The sequence below is a fragment of the Ambystoma mexicanum genome, chromosome 1q (assembly GCF_040938575.1).
Source record: "Ambystoma mexicanum isolate Mex_15411 chromosome 1q, UKY_AmexF1_1, whole genome shotgun sequence".
NCBI lineage: Eukaryota > Metazoa > Chordata > Amphibia > Caudata > Ambystomatidae > Ambystoma > Ambystoma mexicanum.
In genome coordinates this window covers 603343978-603362728 of record NC_090922.1, presented here as the reverse complement: position 1 = coordinate 603362728, position 18751 = coordinate 603343978, and the positions used below count along the sequence as shown (strand labels likewise).

The following is an 18751-nucleotide window of genomic DNA, read 5'->3' as shown; positions in this document are numbered from 1 at the left end:
TTCCTAATGGGTACTCCATTCGAACCACTCCACTCTTGTTCGCTGAGATTTCTCACTCTTAAAACTGTCCTATTGATAGCACTAACATCTGCTAGGAGGGTGAGTGAATTACAAGCTCTTTCTTGTAAACCCCCCCCCCCCATTCAATGTAACATAAGGACAAGGTTGTCCTACAGGTGAAGCCTAATTTCCTCCCAAAGGTGGTTTCTGAATTTCACATCACTCAGAAAATTACCTTACCTTTGTTCTACCCTGCTCCCCATCCGGGGAAAGAGGAAGAAAGGCTACATAGGCTTGGACCCAAGGCGAGCTCTAAGCTTTTACATCAGCAGACTGGCTAGGATTAGGCAAGCAGACCAAGTGTTTGTAGGATACTCAGGTCACAAGTTGGGACTACCCATAACAAAACAGACCATTTCCAGGTGGATTATTTTGGCCATTCTGGAATGTTACAAACTGGCAGGGAAAGAGCCACCCCAAAACTTAGGGCTCATTCAACCAGGGGTATCGCCGCCTCTTCGGCCCTCCAAAGAGGGGTACCGGTCCGAGACATATGTGCGGCTGCCACATGGTCGTCCGCACATACATTCACAAGATTTTACTACCTGGATTCCTCCACTAGTCAAGAGACCAGATTTGGCAAAGCCGTATTACATTCGGTTCATTTCTAAAAGGGATACATGACATTATTACTCCCACCTCCAATTACATGCCACTGCTATGGGAGTCTGTCAAAGATCAGGAATACGTCGGAGGACACAATCCCTTTGAAGAACAAGTTACTTCTTACCTTGTAACGTTCTTTCGATGGGATGTTCTTCCGACATATTCCTTATCGCCCCTCCCATCCATCCCCGCAGTAATACTTCCGTTGTGGTTGCAGCTTACGCTTCTTCAAGGTCAATAACCAATTCAGGCATGACTTATCTTATGCTACAAAACGGAACTGAGCAACGGACACCGCGCGTGGCTATTTATGGGCATGGTGACGGCGCCGATACGGTGGCTGTCAAGGGACATCGACTTGGCGGACGTCGACGCGCAGCGCCCTCTACAGAGAAAAAATTGCCGAGGCCAGCAAGCTGGAGACGAATTATCAAAGATGAGGAATACGTCGGAGGAACATCCCATCGAAATAACGTTACAAGGTAAGAAGTAACTTGTTCTTCCACCTGCTGTAAGTGCTAAAAAGAATAGCAACATACTTTCTGTGTTTTGTATACTAGTGTTTTTGCTTTTAGAAGTTGAAGGTTTGCAGGTTAGGGTGTGTGAGATGCATACCGCTACATAGTCATACAATGTTATCCTTTCCAAAACATTCTCTTCAATAACTGACCACAGCCTAACTATCTTGGTATCCCTTGGAGAATTGACCTTTCGTCGGTTTTCTGTGCATGCTAAGACCACCAGTATCATTGGCGAATCACAAGACACTGTTCTGGCCACCTTCCTTGGATACGTCCACCTGTAAAGCTGTTAAATGGCTATTTAGACCATTTATACATCGATGTTGGGGGCCAGAACACAACTCTGTCTTAAACCCATCCAACTCTTGAAATGCTTAGTAAGTTCATGCCTGGGCCAAATCGGACTTGTGTGTTTAGTTACTGGTAATTACTGATCAGATCTAATTGTGGATCCAAGTTCCTTATAAGGAATGATTGCCACAGGTGATAGTTTGCTTCAAACAGTGCTTTTAGGTCCTTAAAGTACAAGAGCAGAGAATCAATTACAATCTTGAAACACTGGTCGACTGTCTCTACATTACCCTAATTCCCGATTGGGAATTTGACAGTATGTTTTCCTTGTAATCCACTGCTTGGGTTGGTCTGAAATTAAGTTCCTCAATACTTTTTACATCTGTCAAATGTTCTGGGTCTAAGTTGTTGCCTTTGTTAATAGGGGAAGTAAATGCAGATCTCTGTTGCATTCAGTTTCTGACATAATTATAGCATCAAATATGTATAATAGAAACGGACCCCAGATTATTGGATAATGCATATAAATTCCTGTTTTAATAAACTCTGTTGCTAGAACCTTATTGGGGTCTTTACTGAGATAATGCCATCGCAACTTCACCCAATGCTGTTGGTTTCAGAGGTTGGCAACGATTATTAGACATGTTTGCATCACGGTCTATATGCAAGGATGCCTAATTTTGTTCATATTCGCAGTGGCAGCTCATACCCAAGGGCGGAGGGCTGCCAACCAGCTACTGACGATCCAGAAAGGAATGCTATTTACTTAAAAAAGGACAGAAGATCTTTCTTTTGTTTACATAAATACCGTACGGGCATCTTTTCTAGTGTGTGTACAGTACACGCACAGGCGTTGGGCATACATCGTAGTGCTCATAGCACATACTTCCAGTGCTCGTTTTACACAAGCTGCTAATAGCTTTTAATCCACGTTAGGGCATTTACCAGTAGCTATAGCCTAGAGGAGAGGGCCACAAAGTTATTATTGAACATTCTCGAAGGGTATTAAAAGAAGGGAAGTGGGTATATTCGGTAGGTAAAACTGTACCACATGGTCACGCCCAGAGTGCAGAAGCCAAGTAGGCTATAGGGGTTTCAGTTGGCTAGGGCTGTGCAAGCCCTTGGAGCCACGTTTACAGTTCTAAAGTGTGTGTCACTCAGGTCATTGATGTGGTTTAAATATTGACAGTAATATGTAGGAATAATGCCAAAATGGAAAAGGGGACTGAGCAGACTTATTTTACATATTTTACATGTGGACAAGTTTAAGAGAAAAATGTAAATTTGTACAGACTGCTTAATATTATTTAGTACTATTTTTAGGAAATCAAGTAACCCTTTTATGTTTAACAGAAAGGCTCACTGTATATAGTAAATGCCCAGAATTACAAGGTTGATGCACTTCAGTATAGTCTCATTAACCCCGTCTGTGATTGTCTTCCACCACATGATTCTCCCCCCAACTATCATACTGGACGATTATAAAAATTATTTAGCTAACTTGTAAAATAATAAAATGACTGAACAAATTGTTACCTTAATACCTGCAGAAAGATGGATGCCCTTGCAACCTGTTTGGATTCTCTGAAATATGTGTGCAGTTATGATCATTACATGGCAATTATGAACAATACAATTTTGTAGAAGATTAACTGTTGATTCAGCCTGTTTGAATGTAACTAAATTGCACCTCAAAGCAATATATGTTTTGGGTTGCATGAATAGTGTTATTTTTTTTAATCATTTCTAGCATATATTGTGCGCAGCCATCCGAAAGTGTGTTTGTCGGTAACAATGCTGACACATTGTGGACACAGGCACCATGAAAATGCATTGAAAAATCCTCTGGTTCCATGCAGTGGTGGTGGCCTGGCATCTATTGGAGTTGTTCATGTTTCTCTACAGAAACGATTGTAAATTATACAAATTTTCACACAGTGTGCTGGAAAATGCAGAGTTGCAACCTATTTCTTTTTTTAATCTAACGGGAGAACGCCTACATTCCCAACGCGCCCTTCCCCCCCACCCCCCCCTCTCCTTTAAACCCTCCTAGTTTTCTTTGGGTTCCCTTGCGGTGTTCAGTCGCTCTTGCTGATTAGTGGGAATATGTTCACCTCCCACAGTGAAAAAAATCACCAGCCTCCGATGCATGATCGGAGTCAATAGATGACACGATCTACAAGTCATTTCTCCACTGTCTCTCCCAACCGAGGCCAGTAAACCTCATGTTGTTGGACAGCGTCTGCTGGAGGTGAAACACCTGAGAGAGGTTGCATCTGATAGTTTCATTTAGTAAACTGTTAAATACGTGCGTTGTAAAGTGTAACACTGCTTTAGTCCACTGAGAAGTTCTATTGTGTTTAATGTTTGGCTGTATTATTACGTTGAGACTGATCTATTCCACGCTGGCGTCCTTGCAGCTTAGCCCCTTTTCATACATCTTTTGTCTCACTGCAGCATCGAATTTGATCGGGACTGCGACTATTTTGCTATTGCTGGGGTGACCAAGAAGATCAAAGTATACGAGTATGGCACAGTGATTCAGGATGCAGTGGACATCCACTATCCAGAAAACGAGATGACCTGCAATTCAAAAATCAGGTAAGAGGTGTTCAATAGTATATGGCGTTCTTGTTATAGGCATGGGGGGTCACATTCCTGGATCCAAGTTAAAGGTAAAGCATTGATCACTTTTGTTGGTATCCCAAATACCAGCTTACTGTCGAATGAGAGATAAATAAAAGCTTTCCTTGTTTTTAGAGGTATTGCTAATCCAACTGACAAAATAAATGTTTACTTTATTTGTTTTTTCCCCCTTTTTCTGTCATTTAGCAATACACATAGCCAGGATTTATGCTAGGCTCATTGCATTCCCTTACACAGTACTTCTTTGCTGTAGACCCATACTTTAAAAAATATAAATTATATCAAAATAGGAAAACCAACTCTTGGTGTACACATTATATTTTTACATATGGGGGTATAGGAGTGTAGAACACACGTTTATTGTAGAACACACGTTTATTAATATATGGGGCTTTTATAAAGTTTGTTTCAGAAAATCAGTGGTAAATTGTCATTTCTTCATATATTTTTATCAAATGTTGCTAAAGTTGTCAGCCTGTAACAAATACCTTTAATTTATTTTCTACCGAATTACAAATTGCGGCCTGAACATGGCTGATTTGCTTTAAACGTGAAGACTCCAATCATAACTGTGCAAGCACCTTCTGGTTCGACAAGAAGGCCTGATCACTTTCTTTTAATGTTATCGGGCAACACCCTTGAATTCTTGTAAGGGATATGTTGGAAGATTTGTGGTAAAGGTTGTGATTAATCTTTTGTGTATGTAATTGTCCTTATTGAGAAATTAGTTTTCTTCGCATACCCCCAGTTGTTCTTTTCCCATTCATTCAGATAATTACTTTACCTCAATGCTTCCTCATTTTCCTTCTCGGTCAGTCTCTCTGGGTGTCTGTCCTCTCCCTATTGACCTGTTGTGATGTCTTCGTTTTATCTGAATGTCAACCTTACATATCTATTTCCGACCTCCACTACCCCACTGACCTGTTGATCCCGAAATAGATAGATATGTCCTGAATTCCTGAATCACTTATTACAGAAACCACAAAGAGACAAGCCTACTCTGGCTTAATTATAGCAGACTGATGATTGTTCTTATATAATATGGAGATGTAGTACCCTTAAAGGGCCATCATTTTGTGTTATTGAACAGGAGGATGAGCGCTTTGATCCGAAATACTGTACAGGGTAACAAAAATAAGTGGAGCAATCCCTAACATGGGTACTTCATATAAGATACTAGTGGTAGATCAGCAGATAATGATCCAGGAATCGAAGGGGTGAAAAATATCAGTAACAATGTATACTGGGGACAACACAGACTGCCAAAATAATTTACAATATATACGTATGGTTATATCGATATATACAATTCGATAAAGAATGAGAAAACCACAGGAGAAGTGGCAGTGAGTCCGTGTTGTGTTCACACATTACCCCCTTTCAGGGGCAGGAGATGGAGTTCAGGGCAGATTTGAATGCAATGCTGTTATATCATGTGTCTTTTGCACTGGGAACATCACATTGTAGTGGTCTTACAGCACTGGTTTTGTACAAATGCAGTCGAATTGTGGGACTGCCAGCCAGGGTAACAGCCAAACAGTAGTCAGTGGGGTGAAAAGTAGATGGGGAGAACAGGAGTAGTCGTAAGTGCAAGAGGACAAAGGCAAGAGAGGAAACAGTCTGACAGTATTTCAAGAATACAACAGAATACAGCAGAAAAGATGATCGCTCGATATAATGATCACTGGGATGCATGTAAACTTGTAAATGTTTTGATCAAACACAATTTGATCTGTAGAGGAAAGAAGGCTGCCCGTTGTTTCCAGCAATCCTTTATGGAGACAGATACTAGAAAAATGATGTAGCGCTACTAGTTTAAATCTTATTATGGATGTGTGAGGGCCTTGCGTTGTGTGTTGAGTACCTATGAGTTATGGAGGCTTCTATACCGAACTGTCATAATGAATATCCTCTTGATAAAAACAACGGTGTATATGTGCTAGTGTTGAACTCGCTGATAGAAGTATCGGTGACAAGAGTTGGACAGTGGTGATATTTTCAATATCTGTGGAGGGAAATCCCATTTATTCAGGGCATCAGATCATGGAGTGAGATGTGTGGAGTAATCTGAGATTAAGTGGAGCACATAAGGAGAGCAGGGCCATGAGATTAGTAGGCGGGATTTCAAAAGTGACCGGTTATGCAGGGTGAGCTATCCGGCATGGAGTGAGTGAGAAGACTTAGTAGAGGAGTTTGGGGAGGATGTATGGTTTGCAAAGTGAAGAATGTCATTCACAAGGCTAAAGAAGTAGAGAGGGCGTCTCTGGTGAAAGAGGTGCAGTCATCAACTGATTACCAGGTCGAGATGAGTAGGTTAGGTGGTGGTGCGTTTTGTGATGTTGAGTTGGTATAACCTTGTAGCAATCGCAGTGGATTTCAGGAATTGGAGTTTTAGATCACTGCTAAAGAGAACCCCAAGTGTGCAGGCCTTGAGGGGGAGGGTGATAAAAGATCTGGGGACATGAGGAGTGGAGAAATTGGGGGTGAAGCATGATGTGCCAGGTGGTAGGTAAATGCCAGGTGGTAGGTAAATGTCTTGATTCTTGGAATAGTTGAGTATAAAACAGCGAAGAGCCATTGAATGACACATGGCCAGAACACAAAAATATTAGAGGAGTGATCAGGGGTAAAGATGGGAAAATAGAAGAATATCTGGGTGTTGTCAGCAAATTCGTGGTAGTAGGATCTAAAGCAGGAGGGGAGTTTGCCTAATGAAAAGGTGTAGAAGGTGCAGAGTAGCGAGCCAAGGACGAAAACATGGGAAACACCTGCTGTGTGTGGAATTGTAAGTGTCAGTGTGCAGGAGATGGAGAATGAGTGATCTGAAACATTTATGGCAAAAGTAGTGTTGTAGTGTTTTGTGAGGGATAGATGGGGTAAAAAAGAGGCTTGGGTGGCCACTGCTATAAACGGCCTCTGAGGAGGCCCAGACCAGCAGAATGAGAATAGAATAGATTTTGAAATGCTGGGCTGTGCTAAGAAAGTTCAACGTGTGTGCTTTTTCAGGGCAGTGACAACTTTGGAACCTGGATTGGTGGGGGTTAAATATTATTAGGTTCAAGGTAGGTGGTGACCCTGTAAAATACCACCCATCAAGGACTTTACAGTAGATGATGGGAGAGTGGATGATAGTTGGATTCATTCTTTGGGTCAGGCAGAGGCTTTTTGAGGATGTCTTGAATCAGGCTGAGAAGATTACATTTTCAAGGACAGGTTCAAAAGGTTGGGGGTGGCCGGAGCAGATGAAGGGTGCCAGAAACCAGATTATTTTGCAGTGAAAAGCTGTCGATAAGGGCACAAGATTGATTAGCTTTCTTTAGTTTAGTGTTTTTTTACGATATTTCTAAAAACATTCAAACTACTGAGTCAAGGTGCAAAACAGCCATCTTCATTTGAAACGTATATTTTAAATATGTACGTTAAGATGGATTACTAGAATCTGGCCTGGTGGACGGATTTTTAGTAGGCCACTCTAGTTCTAGCGAACTAGGGAAATCCTGTGAGGTTGGCCAAACCCCAATCAAAGTAGAAATTGAGAGCAGTCAAGGCTGTTCTCAGGAGAGTGGGACAGGGGTCCACAATGAGTCTACATAGTGAAGCACACAATAATTCAATTTAGGCAAGAATGTTAAAAAATACTGTACTTATTCTATGCCTTAAACACACTAACAAATGAAACAAGAAGGTGATAATATTGCACAACACTCAATAATAAACATATATACAGTCACCATAGTTTTATAAAATGCAATCAAATAGTAGATTAACCAAATGAGGCAAATAAATGATGCAGTAAAATGGAACCAAATCACAAAAAATACCCTATCTTCAGAAGTCCAATCCCTATGACGATTGGTGCATTGCGGCCAACAGTCACAATGCTTCCCCCCAGAACGTATCTAATGCAAATAAAGTACTTGTGATGGTGAATGTTCAAGAGAATAGATGCAACAAAATTACTGGTAAGTAAAAATGTGTTCTTATGTTTCAGGTTGCACTGCTCAGGTGCCATGATCAAAAATCAATGGAATGAAAAGGATACAAAAATACTTGTTCTCAATGTTTTCCTATGGAGGACAGGGGGAGACACATTTTTTGTGTTTAGCTACCCCCTGACTCTGATTTTCCTAGAGGACTGGATTGATCGACTGGGGATCGCTGGAGGTTTGATTTCCTGCTATTTGTTCCGGTGAGAGGTTCCCAGGGGCTGCGGATGCAAGGAGTCTTCTGGTCGGGTACAGGAGCAGAGTGCGACTGTTGGCGATGGAGAAATGCAGAAAGCGCTGATGCAGACCTCCTCAGGACACTTCACAGGACAACTTCAACTTCACAGGCAATTGATGAAGACCTTCCGGAGCAGGATCCCTTGAAACTTTGAGGCTGAAATTCTGCATTGATGAGACTTATAGCCAAAGCTGGCCACCAGCGAAGTTCCGGCAGCAAACATGGAATAGTGGCAGTTTTAGCGAGTTAACCCACTGGAGAGCAGGTCAGTCCACCTGGTGGTCCAGGGACACTTCCGAAGGCTCAGGACAACTGGATCCACGAGAATACAACAAGTCTGATTGGTTCCAGGTTCCAGCAGTCCAGGGGTTGAAGCACCGCACAAGGCCTTCGCAGATCAGGTAGTCCAACAGGGATTCCACGGGCCAGAAACAGTAAGGGATGCAGGAGTCTTCTTCGGCTCTTCAGTCGGCTGTTCTTATACACAGGATTCTTGACTCCAACGCTGATCTGAAGAAATGTCTGCAGGAGTCCTCTTCTTAACCAAAATCTTGGCTGGACGGGAGTCCAAGTCCACCATTGGTAAAGGTCAAACAGCCAACAGTGGTCCAATCAGGGACCTCTGTTGGTTTCACGCATGTCCCACACCCTTACTTTCAGGCACCACGTGATGGGGAAGGGGACCAGACAAACCCACCGCCTTCCTGAGCCACGCACAAGGCATCAAAAGCCCCCCAAAGCAGCAGCTTTCCCGGGCAAGTGCATGACCTTCTATGGGATTTCCTGACTTGGCAAGGCAGGAAGAGGGCCAATAAATAATATGGCCAAAGAACAAGAAAGAAACCTTGTGGTTTGGCCATTTTTGGGCACTAGCCAAATTCACTAGCCATATGCGAGTAGTTTTACTTTGAATTCAATTCCTTTTCTGGCCTGTTGCAGGTGACTTTGTGGAGGAATTTGTGTGTATTTTGAAGGCATTGTGTGCCTAGTGCGTGGTTTTCTGTGTGGTTTATTTAGTATTTTTTGTTGACTCCCATCCCGTTTTCTGAGCTGGTCTGCACCTAGGGTATGCAGGCTCATAGTGTAGTCCTTTGTTTGTTTCTGTTTTTTTTTACCCCCCCAATCCCACCCCTGCCCCTTGAAATTGGCTGAAACAGTCGGGTGGTTCTTTGCCCATTTGATTCTCATTGGTCTGTGCCACACCTGTGACTGGAACATCTGTATTTCATAGGCCCTTACAGGTCAGCCCCTGTCCGTGCAGCCCCTTCGGCTAAGGGCCCCAAAGCAAAGGGCAGCTCCCGAAGAAGCAGCTCCAGTCCGTGTTTGCCCGGGACACCAGTAGCCCGCAGTCAACCAGAAGCGATAGATAAGGTAAATGTGGTCTGGGTGGGGAGTACAGCAATCACTGTATTCCAAAAAGCCCTACCACTCTTCTTACCTACGTAACATAGCATATCAAAATTAGCCAACTAGTAAATAGTATTTCTATCACAGCTGTGTACCAACCTTTAGGTGGTTTTATTTTACTGTTGTGTGCCATACGTAGGTGTTCTCCCTATATCCAGTTGTGCCTCCAATTTAGGAGTTCACCTTCTGTCCAGTTGAGGTTTAGCCATTTGTCACATTCAGATAGAATTTGAAGACTAGCCTTGCGTCACATCTAGACATAACTGTGAATATTAGCTTGCATCACATCCAGACATAATTGTGAATATTAGCTCGCGTCACATCTATACACATCCAGACAGATTTGTGAATATTAGCTTGTGTCACATCCGGACGGAACTGTGAATATTAGCTTGCGTCGCATCTAGAAAGAACTGTGAATATTAACTGTCAGGGTGAGGAAATGTGATGCACTTAGATTGGTTTTTAGGGGAGGGATGGGGTGGGAGGTGGGACACACTCAGGTTGATTCCTGGGATGGGTGGTGTGACGCCCTGGGATGAATTTTGGGGGTGTGAGGTGTGGAGCACTTGGATGGATTTCCAGGACCTTCATCAACAATCCGTACTAATGAGCCCACTCCTCTGCATACACTTCTCAACCTCTGGACTTAACAAAACCAGACCACTACAGCACCACAGTCCACAAATACTTCACAACACTGCAACAACAAAAGACACATATAATCTCGCACAACCTCTCATTGTGGGCAACTCCCGACAATCCCAATTATGCTTAGTGAATAGTGTTTCCAAACTGAAGCTGCCAACAGCACATCACAGCTATCTTGCTCTTTTCCCACTCAACCATATTAACCACACACCCTCATTCCCTTCATTAAAGATCCGCCTGAGCACCTGGAGACCACACAAGTGGCATTGGTGCGCAGTATAAAAACCTTTAACATTAACATATGTGGTCATTGTGAATGTGCACACTAGAAATAACATGAACATGTAAAAAATATAACTGCTACCACCCGCTTGTCTTTAGGCACATATAAAAGTAACCAAAAATCCCAAGTGTAAAAACTAGTTATACAAAAGTATCCCTGTTGCTCTGCATTGTAAGGTGCTGTGTGCAAAGTTAAAAAGTTACAAAGGGTAAAAGACAAAAGGGAAACCTACATTCCCAGTACTGATAGCCTGAATGACTGATCAGTTACCCCATAAGAAAATGAGCAGAAGGCTAGGGGAGTGAAGCTAAAAGCTTCACTTCCTGGTAGAAAGTCTGTACCTGAAGCTGAAAGCTTCACTTCCTTGTAGAAAGTCTGTACCAGTTCAAAAACTACAGCAAAATGTTAGGGGGTCCATAGAACTATGGAGGGAAAGTTGCTAAAAGAGAAATCTTTTCTAACATACATGTTGGCGAATCTTACAGTCAAACAATGGTGTGAGTACAATTAGAGCAAACATTCTGGTTTAATCAGTATAGCTAGTCACATACAACACAATTTCCACAACTCATTCACAACATCTGCATAGGTAGTCTAGTTATTTTAAAAGGTCCAGAACCATACCATAATTTATGTTATATGGCATTTGTATTGCCCGTACTGCTATTGGTATGGGTTCAAAGCGATCTGGGGATGAACGACCTTCGGAATACCGTAGTCAAAGTTTTAAGAGGTTAAGAAAGGATTTTGAAAATGCATGTGTGCATTTTTTCTTTTTACCCAACACAAAGGTGGGTAGGGAGTGGCTAGGTCCCCAGCAGCAGCCCATAGTTATCAAGTGAGGGAATGGGTGGCATGACAAATTGTCACTACAGGTCAGAAGGGTCAGATTATATGAATTATTAGACTGAATTTTGTATGGAGCTCAGCTGTCTTCTATTGGAGTTCTTGATGCGTATTCTGGGTGTGTGTAGTCGAGTAGTGTGTATTGCAGAAGTGTGAAGGTGGGTGGGCCGGAACGGGATACGGTCATGTTCTGTTTGGATGGCGTGTTTGATGTTCCAGTGAAGAAAGGCAGACACCTAGCTGGGAATGGTCTTGTGGAGCTTATCATAAAGGCCTGAGTGAGATGCATTCAATGGAGGGGTGCTAGGTCCCACCTTGTCAACTCCTCATGTGCCCCAGCAGTCCCGTCAGGGATGAGTAAAAGTTCACCCGGGAGATGGGATAAGTCTATTGGGATGTCGAAAGGAAGAGCCAGGTTTTGAGAGCCTGCCTGAAGGCGAGGTGGTCTTCTATGCAGCGGATAGTTAATGGGATTGAATTCCATATGGTGGGTGCTTGGACTATTCTTGATGGATTTTGTCACTGGGATGACAAGGAGAAATGCTGCACCTGATCTGAGGTTTCTGTTAGGCCTGTAGCATGTAGCATTGAAAGACCAAAGAAATATCAAGGCTTAGTACCACAAAATGAAATGCGCCAATCACAGGTCGAAAGATAAAAGTATCTTTTTTATTTATGTACAGATTCAAAGCAAAACGGATAGCTAACTGGGTCCCAACACCTCGCAGTGTGTACCAGCAGACACAGTGAGGGGTGAGAGTGCTGGACATCTTAATGCAGGTTTTTTTATACATTTTTACAATCATTGTCCAGCCCCTCTCCAAACTAATAATTGACATGCGAGGGTTTGTGCCCAGTTCACATGACAAATATGACAATATTGTTTAAGTTTGCTTGTCCATGAAAGTTCAATGGTACCATTGGTTCTCTAATCCACAGTAAGCCTTGTTTCAAGGATCAATACAATGCAGTTCAGCAAAAACACACGGCCTGAGTTTGTTCTACATTGTTTAGTTGTTTATATGAGGATGAGGCTTGTGAGCGCAGACAACACTTGGATTGCAGTTCATACGAGTCACAAGGTTTCTTTGCACAGAACAAAGATTCTGCTCTCGGCAGCCTAAATGACGTAACTCAAGGTCATTTGGCTCGGCTGTAGTTCAAAACACAATTCACCATTTAGGACACAAAGCAAGAGTTAAAATCAAAAGGGCAGATGGTTCTTAAAATGGCAGCGAAGTTGATTCGAATCGGAGCATTTCAAACGCGGTTTTCTGCACAATGCAAATGGGTTTAGGGCAATATTCATAACAGGACGGTATTATACGAATACAGTTTAACAGCATGTCAATTTATGCTGCAGGTATTCCGATCCTATGTTGTGGAGTGCTCGGTGTCTGATGCACATTGCCATGAAGGTAGATCGTCGCCCGATCGGAAGGCAGTGAACAACACAGCGGGTGGGTCAGATGTGACCTCTAGCACCTAGGGCTAGCAGGAGCTTTGCAGCATTGTTTTGTACTGATTGGAGTTTTCTTAGCTGTGATGCGGGTGCCCCCAGGTATAGGGTCTTAGCACATTCCAAGCGTGAAAGAATGATAGTAACAATAGTGGCGAGACTGTGTGGGAAGGTCAGGTAGGGAAAAAAGGCAGCAAGAATGCAGATGTTTTGGTAACAGCTTTTTGTCACAGAGTTAATGTGATAGGGTCAGGTCAGTGGCCATAACTCAACTGAGGTTTTGTACTGTGTGGAGGTTGTGGGCGGTGGACCTAGAGAGAGCGGCCAAGAGAGAGGTCTTCCCGAAGAGCATGATCTCAGTTTTGGCTGGGTTGAGTAGGCGGTGATCGGCAGTCATCCAGCGCTCGATTTCTGAGAGACATTTAGCGAGATCGAGGGAGGAAGGGTCTTTTGAGATTTTGTGGATGATTTGGGTGCATAATTATAGCAGGATAGGCCTTGGGATTGAAGGAGTGCAGGAAGGGGGGGGCTTAGGTGGTAGAGGTTAAAGAGCAGCAGGGAAAGGGAGGGACAGTGCTACACTCCATGGGCTACTAGGCAGGGAGTCGAGGAGAAAAGATGCAAGTGTCCTATATTGGGATCTGTTGGAGGGGAAGGAGGATATCCCCTTCAGAGCGGTTTCTGATGCCAAGGGAGTGAAGTCTGTAAGGGTGGAGTGACCAATGGTGTCATAGGACACCGAGAGGTTGAGTCGGATTAGGGCGAGACAGCCTTCCGAGTCGGAGTGTCTTTTATGATCATCCCAGATGGGGACTAGGTATGTTTCAGTTCCTTGTAAGGGTCTGAAGCTGGATTGGGTGGAGTTGAGGATCTGGTTGTATTCTGTAAAGGATCTGGCTGGATTCTGTGAAATGCCCTAGTTGTGAGTATGCTGGTTTGGCCGGTTAGTTTAGCTATAAGTCTGTTGTTTGAGATGGGGTATGTAATTGGTCGGAACAAGGGCGTCGAGTGTCGGCTTTTAGAACAGAGGCTTGATGTAGGAGGTTTTTGACAGTACTTCAAATCATCATCTTCCTGGTCCACTCACCTGCCAGTGCTAACCACTACTTGTCCCTTTCCTGGTGTACTCTCCAGGATAAAGTCCTACTTCTACCGTCCCCCGTGATGCTCGTATTCGCCCCCACCCCCTTTTGTCCCCCATGATGCTCGTGTGTGCCCCCCTCTGGTCCCCCATGATCTTGTGCCCTCCTCCCCGGCCCCCCCCCGTGATGTTGTTTTGCCCTTCAAAACCACCCACCCCCTCTACCCCCTCTTATGGCCTTCCCCTCCCCCCACACTTTCTAGCTCTCCTCTTCCAGCCCCCCACCCACCCCTTCACCTATTCACTGCAGGAGTTGTCTTACTCACTATGGTTTTTACCATGTCCGACCTGGATTTAACTTTATGGACACATTGACTTTAGTGCTTCACCTTCTCAACTTTCATGCTGGACCTCCCTGGATCTTGTACTCGGGTTGGCCCTGAATCAAGCTGTGCCCCTCGTCATTTTCTGTTCTCTCCAACATTGTGTTTTATTGACCCCTGCATCTGTATTTCGCGCTCCCCTCTGCTTGTCTGCACTTTTTCACGGTTCTCCTCCTCACCCTTCTCCCTCCCTTACTTTTTTCTTTGCACTTATTTTACCAGAATGGTCCTTGGACCTAGTACGATAGCAACGTTTGTTTGTATCCTCCCCCCTCCCATACTTGTTCTGCCCCCACCTCCCCCCATCCAGCACTATCTGAAATGTAGTCTGACCTAGTACGATAGTCGCTTGTTTTGTTCCTCTCCCTCCTTTCGCCTCCCCTCTCCCTCACTTCTTTTAATATTCAGCCTCTACCAGAAATGTCGTCAGGCCTAATATAGTAATCGCCTGTCTGTTTCCCTTTTCCTCCCTATCTGTGTCATAGCTCTTGCACTATCTGAAATGTCGCCAGGCCGAGTACGATAGTTAATTTCACATTCTTGTTGTTTATGGCCTGTAAGAATGTTCATTGTATTTTCCCTTGTTCCCTCCCTTGTCTGGAAGCGCTTTGAAACACATTGTGTATAGGCGCTATATAAATAGACTATCATATCATATCATATCTATCATATCATACAAATCGTATTCTGTGGGGAGGCTTGTTCTAAACTTTCCACCCTTAAATCCTCAATGAGGAAAGTTAAACCATCAACAAAGTCTTTGGACTTGCAATACAATTGGCTTACAGCTTCTTCCACAAGCATACTGTACAAAAGAATAATTCTCACATGGATCTGTTTGCCTTCGCATTGTAGGTTACAGTTCTCTTCCCCCTTGATCATGTCTACAAGGAGGGCTTTTCTCCTGCAGTTTCTGATTTCTTTCTACAACACCTATTGGCTGTTGGCAATGTGGTTTACAACTTCTGGGATTGCTTCATTCAGATTGCTGTGATGTTCCTTGGCTTTGGCAATGCAGGTTCTAATGTCCCCTGGTTGGATATCCCTCTTTGGGAGAATTGTATCCCCTTTGTTTTATTATTACACCTCTTTGACTTTGCCAATGTGGGTTATAATATTCCCTTATTGCGCGTCTCCTTTTATATAAGTGGTATTCACTTTGCTTGATTATTCCCCCTTTTGGCCTGGGCAATGAAGGTAACAATATTCTTCTATTCAACCTCTCCCTTTATGGAGATGACATTGTCTGCTTTTAATTTAAAGGTTCGGTATTTGTAAAATGCTTACTTGCACAGCGATCTATTTTGGAGCATCCGGGGTCACCTAGATCAGGCAAACTCAGTGGTATATCCTGGCGTCCCCTTCAGACACTCTGCTTCTTCACTCGTCGGGTCTTTCCTGGCGTTTGACCGCTCCTGACAGCCTTCTGCTGCTTGTGCTGTCTGACAAAGGAGCACACGCTGCTCCACCCGCTCTCCAGTAAAAACCTCACACTGGGGCGAGATGCAGGACACAGAGAGCTTCTCTCTAATTCAGGACAGCTGACGTCCATACCGCTTCCTGCACGTCCTCTGCATCTCCCAGGCACCTTGATCTCCACCACATTAGCTGCACGGCATCCCGCTGTTGGCAAAGCAGCGGTAGCAACCTCTGCTTCCTCCTGCTGCTTCTCTCTAATGGCCCGCACCTCAAAGGGCTCTAAATGTTCAAACGTCCCGCTCAGGTGTGGGTCATTACAACCCACATATTCATTTGTATGTATGAATGGGAGTGTGGTGTGGTTTGACTCCTAATTATTGTCTGCATGTTCAGAAGTTGTTGCCATTTACACCATTGTGCCTAATTTGAAGTATTCCTAAATTAGAGCAGGAAAGACTGTGAGGCATTTCACTGAATTGCTTAGTACTTCACATTGCATTTACATTGTGATGCTCTTTTACTCGAAATTTCACCTAGAGTTCAAATAGGCCCCTTTTGAATTTTGCTTCGATATCATCTATAATGGTTGAACCCTTGCACGTTTTGCCACGCTTGCTGCTTATCTATCTTTACAGCTCAGAGCTGCTTCGTGTCCATAGTAGTTCAGAAGAACTCCATTTCCCAGTTTAGCTGTGTCTTAAAACTACATTGCCGGTGCGTTAGTGCCCAGTGAGTGCCAGCTGCCACCCCGATCACTGTCCTATACTCACTAAGGTGTACTGTGAGCTCTTTTTTTGTGTCTTTCAACATGTCCTCTATTATACAGATCATTCATGGCTTGCATAATACCAATACCATTACCCCAACACATAATCCTGCTCTCTATCGTACCAAGCTCCTGCCTCATGCTTCCACCAATCGCTCTCCCCAAGCGCCAGTAAAACCAGAGGACGTTACGGACGCCAGACCACAAATGATGGCAAATCCTCCTGCGGTCCTCTGAAGCTGCACGTGAACCACTGGGTGCATGTGGACGCTGGCTCTCATACTAATGAGTCACTGCACACTGTTGCAGCAGATCCTTCCCCTGGAACTAATGATCTCTCTAGTACAGGTAGTAATAAGCATATCTGCACAGCCCCCCTTGTCCATATGAAGTCCAGCAAAAGTTGCTTGAAGGCCTTGTACAACCCTAGTCAGAAAAATCCTCTTACTGCTAATAGGTTTGACCCAAGAGCTGCTATGTTATTGACTCCCCAGCCAGTACCTGCGCTGAAATCTTTCATGTAACCCTAAGCTCTGACACCCTTGGCAGCATTATCTTCCCAAGGACGCCACTTTCCATCTCCCTCTTGAATATTCGTTCATGCAGCATGGAGTAGAAGTTGAAGACCTTTTGACTGTTTCTGCCGCAGACCTGCTTGCAGTCACTGAATCCTGGCTCAATGAGTCTGTACCCATAGATGCCACCCCGGCTCTTCCACTGTCTGACTAATGTATGCTCTGAGCGGATCGCTCAGGCCTGAGGGAGGTGGGGTAGCCCTTATGTTTAAAAAACATCTAGACTGACACATTGTCAATCACTCAAGCCCTGATGACTGTGTGAAAGACTCTTATTTAAATTCAAAATAAATGCCAATGAATGGATTGGTCATCTATAGACCTCCCAGGGATATGCCACAGTTCGGGGAACAATTCCCAAATGTCTTAAAAATATCACTAAAGCTAAGATACCATTGATCATACTATGTGACCTAAATTTGTGGGCAGAGGATCATCATGACAAGGAAGCAAGGAAGCCACCTCATTGCGTGCTGCATTAGATGCCATTGTATACACACAATGGGTCAAAGGATCCACGCGTGTCGCGGGACACACTTTAGACTGGGTTATGTCTCTGATGTCACAGTTCTTCCTTGTCCCTGTCCGAATAACTATATGGTGAACGTATTACCCTATCCCCCAGCATCACCAGCTAGACTGGACTCTGCCCAGAAAACTCATAAAAAGCAGAAATCTCAAAAATGTAACACCCGCAAAGCTGTCAGCATTACTGTCAGCTAAGCTACGTGCTATAGATTCCTTCACCGACTACTGATCTGGTGACTCACCTGACTGCTACTATCAGTTCTGTCATTGAGACATTAGCCTCTGAAAGAGTTAAAAGGATCGAAACTGACATTTCTAATAACACCTGGTACAATGATACCATTATTGAACTCAGGTGCATGATAAGCTCTTCTGAAAGGGACTTGCGCAAGAATCCATGCTCCCAATCCCTCAGCCTCTACAAGCAGGCAGTGAAAATGTTTAAAACGGTTATCATGGAAGCCAAATCAGCTAACTTTAACACAATGATATCCAATGCTTGCTCAAAGTCTAGCGAACTCTTTAAAATCCTCACAAATTTGAGGGAAAGTGCACTGTAAATCAAAATGAAAAGAGATTCTGCATGGTGCCAGGCAATACATGACACATTTTCATTGAACATTACAGGGCATCAACAGACCCTCCAGGACCAACAAGGGAGCCTTTTGGGATCCGGGGAGACCTCTCGCCTCCCCCATACTGGCAACAACCCCCACAATAACAACGCAACGTTCAATTTCAAGCAGTGTACTGATGCCAAAAACAACAAGATAGTCAGTCTGTGATATGAAACCCACATCCTGCCTTGGAGATGGCTGTCCCATCAACATTTTTAAAGGTTCACTCGATGTACTGGGCCCCTGGATCAGACTTGGTTAACCTCTTGTTTACAAAGGCTGTGTCCCACACTCCCTCGAGGAGGCATGGATCACGCCTCTGCTTAAAAAAAGCAATCTGGACCCAGCAATAGCAAAAAAATATCGGCCCATTACAAACGTGCTCTTC

At 43.9% G+C, this 18751-nt stretch overlaps 1 protein-coding gene across 1 annotated transcript in view; it reads left to right on the top strand.

Moving 5' to 3' along the window:
* Positions 1-18751, top strand: part of COP1 (COP1 E3 ubiquitin ligase) — a 1876694-nt gene that overhangs the window by 694546 nt on the left and 1163397 nt on the right. The window contains exon 12 of the mRNA XM_069641145.1: positions 3936-4079. Coding sequence (XP_069497246.1) covers positions 3936-4079 — 144 coding nt within the window. The remainder of the gene's footprint in view (positions 1-3935; positions 4080-18751) is intronic.